This window comes from Notamacropus eugenii, chromosome 4, assembly GCF_028372415.1.
Source record: "Notamacropus eugenii isolate mMacEug1 chromosome 4, mMacEug1.pri_v2, whole genome shotgun sequence".
NCBI classification, from domain to species: domain Eukaryota; kingdom Metazoa; phylum Chordata; class Mammalia; order Diprotodontia; family Macropodidae; genus Notamacropus; species Notamacropus eugenii.
In genome coordinates, this window is record NC_092875.1 from 449,580,426 (window position 1) to 449,594,810 (window position 14,385).

The 14,385-nt window shown below is 38.3% G+C and overlaps 1 protein-coding gene across 2 annotated transcripts in view; it reads right to left on the reverse strand.

The window, feature by feature from the left end:
• The window catches only part of ADGRV1 (adhesion G protein-coupled receptor V1), a 751,592-nt gene that overhangs the window by 286,796 nt on the left and 450,411 nt on the right, over nucleotides 1–14,385 (reverse strand). For both annotated transcript variants that reach the window (XM_072606175.1, XM_072606174.1), the window contains one exon: nucleotides 2,626–2,804. In XM_072606175.1, the coding sequence (XP_072462276.1) occupies nucleotides 2,626–2,804 (179 nt within the window). The remainder of the gene's footprint in view (nucleotides 1–2,625; nucleotides 2,805–14,385) is intronic.

Consider the following 14,385-nt stretch of genomic DNA (forward strand, 5'->3'; position numbering starts at 1 on the left):
ATATCTGGAGTATTCTGTTCAGTTCTGCAGATAGGAAACAGCACAGAGAAGTCCTGCGTGCCCCAAGAAAGGCATCCAGGATGCTTAATAGGCTGGAGAAACAAAGCAAGCCATGTGAATAAAGTTAAAGAAACCAGGAGCAGTACAGCCTAGAGAACTGTTGCCTTAGGAGTGAAGTGACATAGTCTCTCAGTCTCTGAAGGGGCATCTCAGTGGGAAAGGATTAAACTTGTCGTGGCTGAACGTCAAGGAGAAAAATCTGCAAAAGTAGATTTAGGCCTGAAGTTAGGAAGAACATCCCTTCAGACCTTTCCAAAAGTAGAATTGAGAGGTTTCAGTAGGTAGTGTGTTCCCATTCAGTAGAGGTTTTCAAGTAGAAACCAAATGATAACTTAGCAACTAAGCACAGAAAGGATTCTTAGACTGGTACAGTTTGAACTAGATGGCCTCTGAGGCTTTGTAGCTTAGAGATTTTGTGATTCAGTGATAAGGCCCTATGTATGTATCTGTAAAATCTGTCTCTCTCTGTCATATCTTGAAATAATCTGACAATGACAGAAAATAAATGTGTGTGTGTACACACACACACACACACACACACACACACACAGAGGGAGAATCTATATCTCTCTATATTATTAGTAAGTACTATAGTTAATCTTCAACTTCCATCGAGGTAATGTTCCAAGAAAATGGTATCCAATCAAAAATACAAATGTTGCTATACTGAACTATGGGAAATAGGAGGTTAGGTTCCAACAACCACAAAAATGTAATATTTCACCAGAGATTGTTGAAAATACACTTTTCTACATATAATTCTTTATAAAGATACTTAATTCTGCTAATATGCACAGCAATCACGAAATAATTCATAAAATGTAGTATACAAAATAAAACTGGTAACATACAAAACATTTTTTCTCTCTAGTGTCCCAAGAATTCTGTGACTATTTGTGCTAACAACTCAATAAAACACTCACAAACATTAATCTGACAATACTTGCTTTTCATAACAAATTAAATCCATAGTACCATAAATACTGTACAGCATCCATTTGAATCTTACTTTCCACTGTGTCAGATGGCAGTGTGAGGATGTTACATTGCATACTATACTGCTATAAACCTCTCTATTGTTGTTGCTCTGCAAAAACCAAGAAGGTTGCTGGAGCTTTAGTAGCTGCTGTTGTGAGATGCCAAGACTGGCAATGTGTCAACCTCACCTCCGACACTGTCTTTGATGGCTGGTGGATGGCTTTAGAGATCATGAAGGACATACCCAGCTGAAATAATCTGTCAGAGACATCCACTTCCTGCCATTTGAGATCCATATGGGTCTCCAGGCAGACAGCAGCTACAGACATTATGATAAAAAGTTTATTTCACACCTTTACTTTCTCACTATGCTACATCACTGATTTTGTACCTTTGGGCTCTAAGCCCAAAGGACTTGTACTACATACACTCTGGGGGTACAACTACAACACAAAACTAGAGTTTTAAAGGTAAACAATGAAAACATGAAACACGCATGGGGAGCTCCTTACAACAGAGGGGTGAATAAGACCTGTGAAGTGCCTAGTAGAGTACCAGTAACTCCACAAACTTGTGTGCATTATTTTCTCTACTGCCCATAGCTGCAAATGTGTGCAGTGATGAACACAAAAATGAAAATGAGGCTACTAATAAAATCAAATGAATGTTTAAAGTCACAAAAGTTAAACACGTGAATGTTGAGGATTGATTGTATGTGTGTATTCCAGTATGTATTTCATATATAATATGTATTATATGTAGTGCATTATATATGATTCATATTATATACAGTATTATTTATGGTACATAGTATGTGGTATATGTGTGTATTATATATACTCCAGTATATATTATATATAAAACTTGTTACACATGTATATCTACATAACCAATACAGGTTTTTATGTGTGTATGTGTGTGTGTATTGAGCACGAGTATGCATATACACATAGATACATGTGCCACATACGTATTCATATTGAACATGTGTGCATGTGCATATGTATGTATATGCATCCATGTATACATTAAACAGGACTTGTCTTTCACCAGACTGGAAGTAGGCCATTTTTATCTTGGATATCCTCACATGTTTTTTCCTTGTTTTCTCTCCCCAAACCTCCATAGCCCCTCCTCCCAGTGCACTAATGTCCTCCCACTAGTATCCTACTCTAGTAGAGCTTGTCCCACACTCCAAAAATCTTCTCTTGTTTCCTGGGAGCAAAACTTTTTCATTCAAGCATCTCAATCCCAGCTAACTGTCATTGCTCCTCTTCATCTGATAAACACATTTACACTAAAGTAATTATAACTTACAACAACTGAACTTGCTACTCCTGCCCCAATCATCAATATATATGAATGGGAACTTATGGAGGTGATGTTTGGACAGAGAAGAAGGAATGTCCAAGTAGGAGAATTTGCCCCACTGTGGCAGGCAAGCAAGGGCTGTCTTAAGGCAGGAAGGACAGGGCATCCTGAAATTTCACCATTGTGGCAACAATCAAGCCGTGAACGCAGGAAACACTGCCCCCTTCAATAATGAACCATTCAATAACCCAATATGTTTCCTTTAGAAGTACTTACAGGTCATCGTGGACGAGGCCGTAGATCTGGGATATGCTTTGGTGATAGATTCCTCGCAGAATAATTAAGAGTAGAATCACCACAAAAGCTGGAAGCCCCCAACTCAGAACGAAAAACAGGAGATAGCGTCGCTCTGTGTGCTCATCATTCATGACGAGGACATACCAGAAGTTCACAGACTAGAGAGGGAAACAGACAACACATTGGTTTTTGTACTCCCAGGGAGCCCACCCTTGCCGCTGCAAATAGCAACCTGCTAGAGAAATAGGGGGCAGTGTGTGTACTAAATTCTATTTTAACATGCACTTCATGGTTCTTTGATTAACTGCAGTACATTTGGTAAAACTTCATCCATCTACTGTGTATTTGCTGGTGGAGTGATTGAAACAAATATATCAAAAGATACGGTCAGAAAAAAAGAGGCTCAGAAAGGGATACAAACATGCTGACTGTCGTATGACTGTTCGAGTCACATGTTCTGTCCTTTGAATACTGAATTGTTGAGTCCTGTTTGTTGATCACTTAAGTTCATAATAAGAAAGAAAAAGTTGGGTAGAAAAATAAAATAAAAGATCCAATATCCACACTTGTTCTAAAAATGCTCTATACCTCATGGTCTTACTTTTATATCTTTCTTATATTCTAAGGACTTTAAGGGACTTTCTACATATGCCAGGAAAGCCCGGGGTCCAAGGTATAAGGAAGATTTCATATCACCCTTCACTTTGTGCTTGCTGAAGAGCTCATATATTGCTGCTTGGTGCACAAAATAGCTAAATCAGTTAGTGTTATATCACTCTAAGTTCCATGAAATCAGGAATCTTTGCCTTCCACAATTCTGTGTACACAATAAATGCCTAAGAAATATTCCTTATTGTTATTCTAGGAGCTAAATTGTGCAAGAGCACAGCCAGATGTGATACAACATCCTGACTGCTCAGCCGTTATGCCTGAGCCCCTCTGAAGCACCGGCTGAAGTGAATTAACTTGAGCTGAACTGAATCAAGAAAGATTCTCATCCTCATTCCCTAAGGCTTGATATTACTTTCTGATACCTTCTTCTCTTTAAGGTCACCCTTAATATTCATTTTAATCTGACTTTACCCATATAAAGTTTTTACATTTTTATACAAGTGTTTCAGTAGGCTTCGGCTTTTCAGTGTATCTTCCCCAAGGCGTATATGTATAGAATAGAGCAGAAACTTGGGCCATAGGATCAATCTGATAGAGGACAGGGCACAACTTGTCAAAGGGAAGCATTGTAGAGGTATCAGACAGTTCTCTTTTTTTTCCACTAACTTTTGGGGGGTGCAGAAGGGAGAAATTGGGGGAAAGAGCAATTATGATTTGCCTTAGGCTCTGCCAGCAGTCAGCAGAGTAGTAGCCTGGGTCAAATCTGGCCTGCTGCCTGCTTGCACAGGTCCTGCTAAGCTTGTTTTTTTTACATTTTAAAAGAAAGTTTTATTATATATGAAAATGCAAAAACCATTTTTAGACTTAGGACTGTACAAAAGCAGGCAGCAGGCCGGATTTGGTCCTCAGGACTGCAGTTTGATGGCCCTTGCTCTATACTCTCCTAAGAATGACTGGTCTTCTCAGTTAAGAACACCCCAAACTGAAATAACACTTTAAATTTTACAAAGTACTTTTTCATATCACCTTCATAATGCCAGCATTATACCCACTTAACAGAGATAAAACTGAAGTTTGGGTTGCTCATCACTTAGTCAATAAAGTCAGTGTCAGAATTTCTGCTAGGTAGGGGAAAAAAAACCTGATTAAACTAATCTACTCTATGCTGACATGGGAGTGACTGTCTCTTCCTATCCTTCACCCAAATATCCCTTGGGTCTCTTCATTATTCACTGAAATGATCAGACAGCAGCAGTCAGGAGACCCTCTTGGGTAGGTGGATTCTTTAAATTCCAACCCCATCCTCCTGTTGCTACAGGTACCATTAGCTAAGGGAGTGGAGAGAATAAAGTTCAGTCCTCCACAGTGGTTCACCTTGGCTAGTGATGCCCTGTCCTGAGCCAAAGTGATCCTAAGGTCTGGTCCTGCTCTCGGCTAGCTCTTCACACCTTCTGGAAGACACCCTGAAAAAGTCACAGGCCTACTGAAATAGTTACAGCTGACCACCTGCTAACTGAATTGAATTAAGGTTTTATTATATGCCTACTATATTATTAGCTTTTTGTTAGGTGTTTGGAATAAAAAAATTTAAAAACTTCTTGCCTTCAATGAGCTTCCCTACAAGAGGAAAACAGAGAAGTAAGTACCAAAGTAGAGTGGAATGAGCACTGACTTTGGAGTCAGAGAACCTGGGTTCAAATCCTACTTCGGATGCATGCTATCACTAAGAGCACTTGGGTGATCTTGGGCAAGTGGCTTAAGCTCTGTAAGCTTCAGCTTCTCCATCTGCAAAATGAGCAGAATTTAGATGACCCCTGAGGTCTCTCTAGGTCTAAAAATTATATGATACTGTGACGGAAGAACCTCAAAGTGATTTCAAAGAGGAAGTTAGAATACTAACAATGGGGTGTGGGGGAGGCAGTGTTGGGGGGCAGAAAAGACCCTGGCAGCAGAGCGGTACTTGAACTGACTCAGGAAATCGAAGAAAAAGAGGTGAGGAGAGAAAGCACATGAGGCAGGGGATAGCTTGTGGAAGAACAGGATAGTAGGAGAATGCCACATACAGGGGCAGGGTAAAGCAAAGAGGCCTGTGTGGTTTTTAACATAAACTGAGGGCAGATATGAACTCAATCTAGGCTAGCAGCAGATTGTGGAAATGTATCAATCAATAAGGACAAAGATGAAACAGTTCCTGTCCTTAAGGAGATTACATTCCAAAGGAGGAGACACATGTATAAGGATATAAGTAATATATGTGCGCACTGAAAACAAGGTAGCTTTGGGAGGGATCATAACAACTGTCTAAACTCAGAGCTTTTCCCATTGAATGCCTCCATTCTCTCATTTTTACAAATGAAGTAATTAAGGCCCAGAAAAGTAAAATGATTTGCTCAAAGTAATACAACTAGTCAGTAGCAAGTTTGGATTTAAACCCAGATCCTATGACTCCAAATACAATGTTCTTTCAACATACTATAATGTCTCTAAGGAAAATGTGTTATAGATATGTTAGAGCTTTGAAAATAAATTATTATCATATTTTATTATAAAATGTGCTATGATGATTATTTTAATAAAACCTGTATTCCTTTAGTACTTTAAGACTGAGAAAGCACTTTCCACACAGCAACCTCATGAAGTAGGTAGATTAATGTTGAGGGTTTTTTTTTTAACCTACACCTATGATTTCACTGGATTAGGAGGATCCTGGTAGGGAATTTCCTACCAGTGAAGATGAGCATCACCTCTATAGTTTATAATTCGAAAGAGCTTCCTGGAGACATACATGTGAAGTGACTTAATGAAGGCCATGCATCCAGTATGTCTCATAGGGAAGACTTGAACTCAGCTCTTTCTGAATCTAAGGCCAGGTCTAGCCACTATTATAATTCCCACTTTATTTAACATAAAAATGAATCTCAGAAAGAATAAATTATTTCCCCATGGTCACACAGATAAGTCTCACTACCAGGCTCTCTCAGAACAGTGTTCTATTCCACCGTCTGTCTACATCTTGCCTACAAGTATCACTTCAGCGTGATTGAGTTTCATTATGACACAAAACATCATTGGCATTAACTTGTTTTCATTGTAAGAAAAATCATCAAAGCTGCTCTGATTACACCCGTGGCAGCACAGTTTGTGCCTTGGTCTCTTCACCTGCTTAACATGTGAGAAATCAAGTCTCCCTGACATGGTCAGTTGCTGCTGAAGCCCAGCCACAGGAGGATGGCTAGAATTAGCCCTCTCTCTAACCTTCTTCTCTGATTTAATTCAGGAACATGAAAGTCTTTAAGAGAACAGGCTGGTAATTATCCTGATAAAAATGACACACGCACAAAAAATACTGGATTTTTAAAGCCTCGAAAAACTTTGAAAAAAATCAACAATTACCCCATGCCAAAAAACAAAACAAAACAAAACACAACTGTGATGTAAGAGGTACTTCAGTAAAAGGAAAGAAAACAAGGGGGAGGCCACACAGGAATGCCACGCCTCAACTGTGCGGAATGACTAAGATCAGTTCGTCACAAACACAGTTTCTAGCATCAGTACTCTCTAAACTTCTCTAAATCTGTACTCCGGTGATGTCAGTAAGTTCTAGAGTTCCAGTGACTTGATTTATAAACAACTGTCACAGCACAACCTGCAAATGACCATCATCCAATGTAACCTAAAGATTTCCAGAGCCAAAATAAGCATTTAAACCTTCTCCAAAAAATCTGCCCCCTCCACAGATGAACAAATATACCAATGTGCTTGAGAGTGAATTTGTGTGTATGTGTGTGTGTGAGTGTGTATGCAAACCAGTGAAAACTGATTTAGTATGAAACATAGTTGTGGGAATGTTTATGGGTTTTATGAAGTCACTTAAATGAATATATGAGGGTAGGGATTTTGGTAATCAAAACAACTGTTAAAAAGAGCATAGAGTACCAGAGGATAAGTAAATATATTTACATGTATACAGAGTATAATGGCGTACTTGCACATACTTGAATTAATTTGTATCTCTTGGGTTTTTCGTGTTTAATCAAGTCCTCATATAATTGTATCAATAATTTGCAAGCTGTCCCCTTTAGTAGGGGGTTTATTATAGGAAATTAAATAAAATTACAAATGTAGATTAAAATCTATGCCCTTTTGGAAGAATCTTCAAAAGGAATTTTGCTATATTTATTCTTCAAGTGGAACAGAAGCATACTATTAATCATCTTACTTATAGTCATCTATAATTTTTAAACAGAATTTCCTTTAAATAAATGCTACTTTGGGGTGAACATTTCTGCACAGAACAAAGGATATATCCGTGCTCATCTTATGCTTCCATGTCTCTTCTGTTCCCTGACTCCCTCATTCCGGCTCTTCTGCTCAGCTGGAGGGGACAGTGGGACATTCACATGGAAATCCAAACTGCCAAGTTGAGCTTTTTCTATCTCCACAATATCTCTCCTGTCCATCCTCTTCTATCTAATCACATAGCTACCACCCTAGTTCTGGCTCTTATCACCTACACTAGACTTTGCAAGAGTCTATTAATTGCTGCCTGGCTTTTCCTTTATCCAAAACATTTTGCTCACAAGCTCAAAACTAATATTTCTAAAGTCTATGTCACTTCTGTACTTAGGAAGTCCCAGTGGGTCTTCATTTCTCCCAGGATAAAATATGAGCTTCTAATCTCCAAATCTCCACATGTAAAGACATTCATTACCGCTCCAATTAAAAGTTCCATTCTACATGTTCAAACTTAACGTAAATTACTCCTTTTGATGTATTTTATGTTCTAGGCAAATTGACCTACTTGCCATTCCTGGTTCACAACTTTCCCTCTCCCTTCTCTATCCCTTTTCCCACACTGGGCTTGAGTCAGCTGTACAGAGACTGTTAAATTTTCAGTGATAAGGTTTATACCTCTGAAATCAACAAATTTCACAAATCAGGACTTGATTTTTGTTGTCAACTCACGAAAGTGATGGAGAAAATGTCAATAATGCAAATCAAGCTTAAAAATATGTTTTGATTACTTTTTTTTCTGGAGAGCCAGTAGTTTTTTTTAAAAAAATCAATTACCAGGATAGCCCTGCCCCCTAGCCTGGGTTGCAGCCCTTCTCCTTTCTACTTCTTAGAATTTTTCCTTTAAGGCTAATTTCAAGTTTCTCCACTACCAATAAAGCCTATCACGAACTTTCAATTTCTAGGGTCCTCTTCCAACTCCTACCATAAATTATTTTTTATTTACTATGGAAGGGTAGCAAAGTTCCACACCACTACCCTCCACTCTATCCTCAAACCCACTCCACAGATTCCAATTTGAGATTGCAATGAAGGTACAAAGGAATTTGGGAGGCAGGACCAGATTTCACTCAGTGTGAAAATTCTCAGTTTAAATAGCATCTCTACACAGATGACTCAAAAATCTTTATATCCAAATACACTTTCCTCTGAGATTCCATCCAATATCACCAACAGCCTAGTGGACATTCCAAATTGAATGTCCCAAAGATCTCTCAAACTCAACATGCCCAAAGAGGAATTATTATCTTTCCTTTCCAACTCATTCCTTTTCCAAACTGCCCAATGTCCAGTCTCTTAGGCTTGTTACTTTAAGTTAAGTTTTATAGAATAATCTGAGATCTAGTACTGCTATACCACATTCTTTCCCAATGTTTTTCCCTTTGATTCCCTTGAAATTACAAACTTTTGTTCCTCTGTATGAATTCTGTTACAATTTTTTTCTAGCTCTACACAGTAATTCTTTTGTAGTTTTATTCAAATGGCACTGAAGAAGTAAATTAATTTAGGTAACATTGTAATTTTATTATATTGGCTTAACCTACTTACAAGCAATCAATATTTCTTCAGTTATGTAAATCTGTATTTAAATAAATACAATGTGTGAAGTGTTTGGTAATTGTGCTCATATGTTTCTTATGTGTGTTCTGGCATATAGACTCTGTAGTATTTTAGACTGTAGTGATTTTAAATTAATATTCTGTATCTCTTCCTGTTGAATTTTGTTGGCAATATACAGAGATATTGATGATTTGAATGTGTTTATTTTATATCCTGCAGTTTTGCTAAAGTTGTTAATTGTTCTGATTAGTTTTTTTTGCTGATTTTCTAGGATTTTCCAAGCAAATCATCGTCTTCTACCAAAAGTGACAGTTTTGTTTCCCAAAGTCTATGTTTATTCCTTCAATTTCTTTTCCTTGCCTTACTGCTACAGCTAGCATTTCTAGTTCAATATTGAATAGTATTGATGATAATGGATATCCTTGCTTTTTCCCTGATCTTACCAGAAAAGTATCTAGCTTATCTCCATTATAAATAATGTTGGCTCTTGGTTTTAGATAGATACTTTTTATCATCTTAAGAAAAGAACCATTTATCCCTTGACTTTCTTATATTTTTTAAAATTTTTTTCTTTTAATTATTTTATTTGTTTTCAGTGTTCTACAATCACTTCCATATATCTTAGATTTTTTCCCCTCCCATTCCCTCTTTCCTCCCTCTCTCCTCACTCCCTCCCTGAGATGGCATACAATTTTATATAGATTCTACACATACATTCCTATTAAACACATTTTTCACCTTAGTCATGTTGCACAGAAGAATTAAAGTGAATGGGAGAAATCATAAAACAAAACAAAACATAATACAAAAGAAAATGATCTGCTTCATTCTGCAACTGAATTCCATAGTTCTTTCTCTGGATGTGGAAGACATTTTGTCTCAAGAGTCCACTGGGAATTTTTTTTAAGTCCTTGCATTACAATGAAGTTCCAAGTCTACCAGAAAAATTCCTCATGCACTGTGGTTGCTGCCATGCACAAAGTTCTCCTGGTTCTGCTCCTTTCACTCAGCATCAGTTCATGTAAGTCTTTCCAGGCTTCTTCGAAGTCTTCCTGTTCATTGTTCCTCATAGCAAAACAGTATTCCACTACATTCAAGTACCACAATTGCTTCAGCCACTCCCCAATGGATGGGCATCCCCTTGATTTCCACTTTTTAGCCACCACAAAGGGAGTCGCTACCAATATTTTTTTTTTGTATTTTAATATTAATGAAAGTTGCAATTTGTCAAAAGCTTTTCTCTGTATCTATTTTTATGATTTTTGTTTTTATATTTTAATACTGTTTTTATTGTTTAATATGGTAAGTTATGTTTAGCTTATAGTTTTCCTAATATTGAACAAGCCCCAATACGGACCAATATAAATCGGCCTGCTCACTGTGTATGATTCTTAGGAATGTCTGCTGCAATCTCCTTGCTTATGTTTATTTTAAAAAAATTTTTGAAGATGGCAGAGTAGAAAGACACACAAACGCTAGCTCCAAACCCACAGCCCATAAAATATCTGTAAAAAAGAACTCCCAACAAATTCTGGAGCAGCAGAAGCCACAGAACAAGGGAGCGGATGAGATTTCTGTTTGAGAGAGCCTGAAAACCTCTCGCAAAAGGTCCGTCACGCTGCGGACGCGGAGCAGAGCCCAGACCTGGCTTGGCCTTGTGGCACCGAGAGGAGCAGATCCGAGCAGGCTTCAGGGACGGAATCTCCAGCGGCCACGAAGGTCCCTCCACCCATGGGCCCCAAAGGTTGGTGAGAGGGTCTTCTCAGGTCAGTGAGAGGGTCTTCTCAGCTTGCCGGGAGGGGAGTGGGGTGCCCCCATAACTCAGGCCCCCTTGGGAGGCAGCAGCAGAGGCGGGAGCAGACCAGGGCTCCCAAAGCAGGCTGGAGCCCAGATCCATTGTTGAAGGTCTCTGCATAAACCCCCTGAGGGAACTGAGCCCCTGAGGCAGCCCTGCCCCTACCTAAGCACCTGAACTTAATCTCACACTGAATAGCAGCCCTGCCCCCACCAAAGCCCTGAGGCTGGGATGCAGCATTTGAATCTCAGACCCCAAGAGCTGACTGGGCTGATATGGAGGCCAAGTGGGTGTGAAGAGAATATTCAGAAGTCAAGTCACTGGCTGGGAAAATGCCCAGAAAAGGGAAAAAAAATAAGACTATAGAAGGTTACTTTCTTGGTGAACAGGCATTTCCTCCCTTCCTTTCTGATGAGGAAGAACAATGCTTACCATCAGGGAAAGACACAGAAGTCAAGGCTTCTGTATCCCAGCCCACCCAATGGGCTCAGGCCATGGAAGAGCTCAAAAAGGATTTTGAAAATCAAGTTAGAGAGGTGGAGGAAAAACTGGGAAGAGAAATGAGAGACATGGAAGTAAAGCATGAAAAACAAGTAAACACTCTGCTAAAGGAGACCCAAAAAAATGCTGAAGAAAATAACACCTTGAAAAATAGGCTAACTCAATTGGCAAAAGAGGTTCAAAAAGCCAATGAGGAGAAGAATGCTTTCAAAAGCAGAATTAGCCAAATGGAAAAGGAGCTTCAAAAGCTCACTGAAGAAAATAGTTCTTTCAAAATTAGAATGGAACAGATGGAGGCTAATGACTTTATGAGAAACCAAGAAATCACAAAACAAAACCAAAAGAATGAAAAAATGGAAGATAATGTGAAATATCTCATTGGAAAAACAACTGACCTGGAAAATAGATCCAGGAGAGACAATTTAAAAATTATGGGACTACCTGAAAGCCATGATCAAAAAAAGAGCCTAGACATCATCTTTCATGGAATTATCAAGGAAAACTGCCCTGAGATTCTAGAACCAGAGGGCAAAATAAGCATTCAAGGAATCCACAGATCACTTCCTGAAAGAGATCCAAAAAGAGAAACTCCTAGGAACATTGTGGCCAAATTCCAGAGTTCCCAGGTCAAGGAGAAAATATTGCAAGCAGCTAGAAAGAAATAATTCAAGTATTGTGGAAATACAATCAGGATAACACAAGATCTAGCAGCTTCTACATTAAGGGATCGAAGGGCGTGGAATAGGATATTCCAGAAGTCAAAGGAACTAGGACTAAAACCAAGAATCACCTACCCAGCAAAACTGAGGATAATACTTCAGGGGAAAAATTGGTCTTTCAATGAAATAGAGGACTTTCAAGCACTCTTGATGAAAAGACCAGAGCTGAAAAGAAAATCTGACTTTCAAACACAAGAATGAAGAGAAGCATGAAAAGGTAAACAGCAAGGAGAAGTCATAAGGGACTTACTAAAGTTGAACTGTTTACATTCCTACATGGAAAGACAATATTTGTAACTCTTGAAACTATTCAGTATCTGGGTACTGGGTGGGATTACACACACACGCATGCACATGCACACGCACACACACATAGAGACAGAGTGCACAGAGTGAATTGAAGAGGATGGGATCATATCTTAAAAAAATGAAATCAAGCAGTGAGAGAGAAATATACTGGGAGGAGAAAGGGAGAAATGGAATGTGGCAAATTATCTCTCATAAAAGAGGCAAGCAAAAGACTTTTTAGTGGAGGGAAAAAGAGGGGAGGTGAGAGAAAAACATGAAGTTTACTCTCATCACATTCCACTAAAGGAAGGAATAAAATGCACACTCATTTTGGTATGAAAACCTATCTTACAATACAGGAAAGTGGGGGAGAAGGGGATAAGCAGGGTGGGGGTGGATGATGGAAGGGAGGGCATGGGGAGGACAGAGCAATTTGAGGTTTGACACTCATGGGGAGGGACAGGATCAAAAGAGAGAACAGAAGTAATGGGGGACAGAATAGGATGGAGGGAAATATAATTAGTCTTATACAACACAACTATTATGGAAGTCATTTGCAAAACTACACAGATTTGGCCTATACTGAATTGCTTTCCTTCCAAAGGGAAGGGGTGGGGAGGGAGGGAGGAAGAGAAGTTGGATCTCAAAGTTTTAGGAACAACTGTCGAGTACTGTTCTTGCCACTAGGAAATAAGAAATACAGGTAAAGGGGTATAGAAAGTTATTTGGCCCTACAGGACAAAAGAGAAGATAGAGACAAGGGCAGAGAGGGATGATAGAAGAGAGAGCAGATTGGTGATAGGGGCAATTAGAATGCTTGGTGTTCTGGGGGGTGGGGGGGAGGAGAGAAAAGGGGAGAAAATATGAAACCCAAAATTTTGGGAAAATGAATGTTAAAAGTTAAATAAATAATTAAATAAATAAAAATAAAAAAAAAATTTTGCACCAATATTCATTAGGGAAAGTGGTCAATAGTTTTCTTTTTGTCGTGACTCTCTCTGGATTAGGTATCAAGGTCAATTTTGCATCATGGAAGGAATTCTTCATTTACTTTTTCAGTTTCTGCAGTACTGGAATTGTTTAAATGTTTGATTGAATTCAATTGTAAATCCATCTGATCCCGGGCTTTTTTTCCTGTATGAAGTCCATTTCTTGTTCAAATTCTTCTACTAGAATAGGATTACTTAAATATTCTATTTTCTGTTCTGTTAATCTGAGTAGTTTGTATTTTCGTAAATATCTATTCATTTCATTTAGATTCTCTTTATGGCATATAGTTGGGGGGAAAACAATTCCTAATCATTGCTTTTATTTCATCTTTGTTGGCTGAATTTACTTTTTCATTTTTGATGTTGGAAAATTTTCTTTTTTTATAAAAATAAAATTAGCTAATAGTGTGTCTATTTTATTGTTCTTTCAAACAGCCCCTAGTTTTCTTAGTGCAATGGCTTTTTACTTTCATATCTCTTTGATTTTCAGGATTTCTTTCTTGGTTTTTAACTGGGGGCTTTTAGTTTGTTAGTTTCATTTTTTTTTAACTGCATACCTAATTTACTAATCCGGCATTTCTCTCTATCATTCATATCAGCATTTAGAGATATAAATTTCCTCCTAAGTACTACTTTGACTACAACATACCACAAATTTTGGTATATTTCTCACTATTGTGGTAGGGACTGTTTTATTTGTTGTCTTTGTATTCTCAGCACCTAGAACAGTGCCCAGGCACACACAACAAATGTTCAGTAAATGTTTGTTTATTGATTGGATAATGACCACTGGAAAAAAATATCCAAGTGCAATGAATGAGCTTTATTTGTCATGAATGAGAAGGAAAAGATTCCAAAAGTATGGATAAAGGCTTATAATACAGATCCAATATTTTCCTATTTTTGGTGATTTCTGAGTCGACCCCAAGTCATGCTTGGGAGGTCTGTGTAAAACTAAGGGCCATCACTGCCTCTTAGCTTG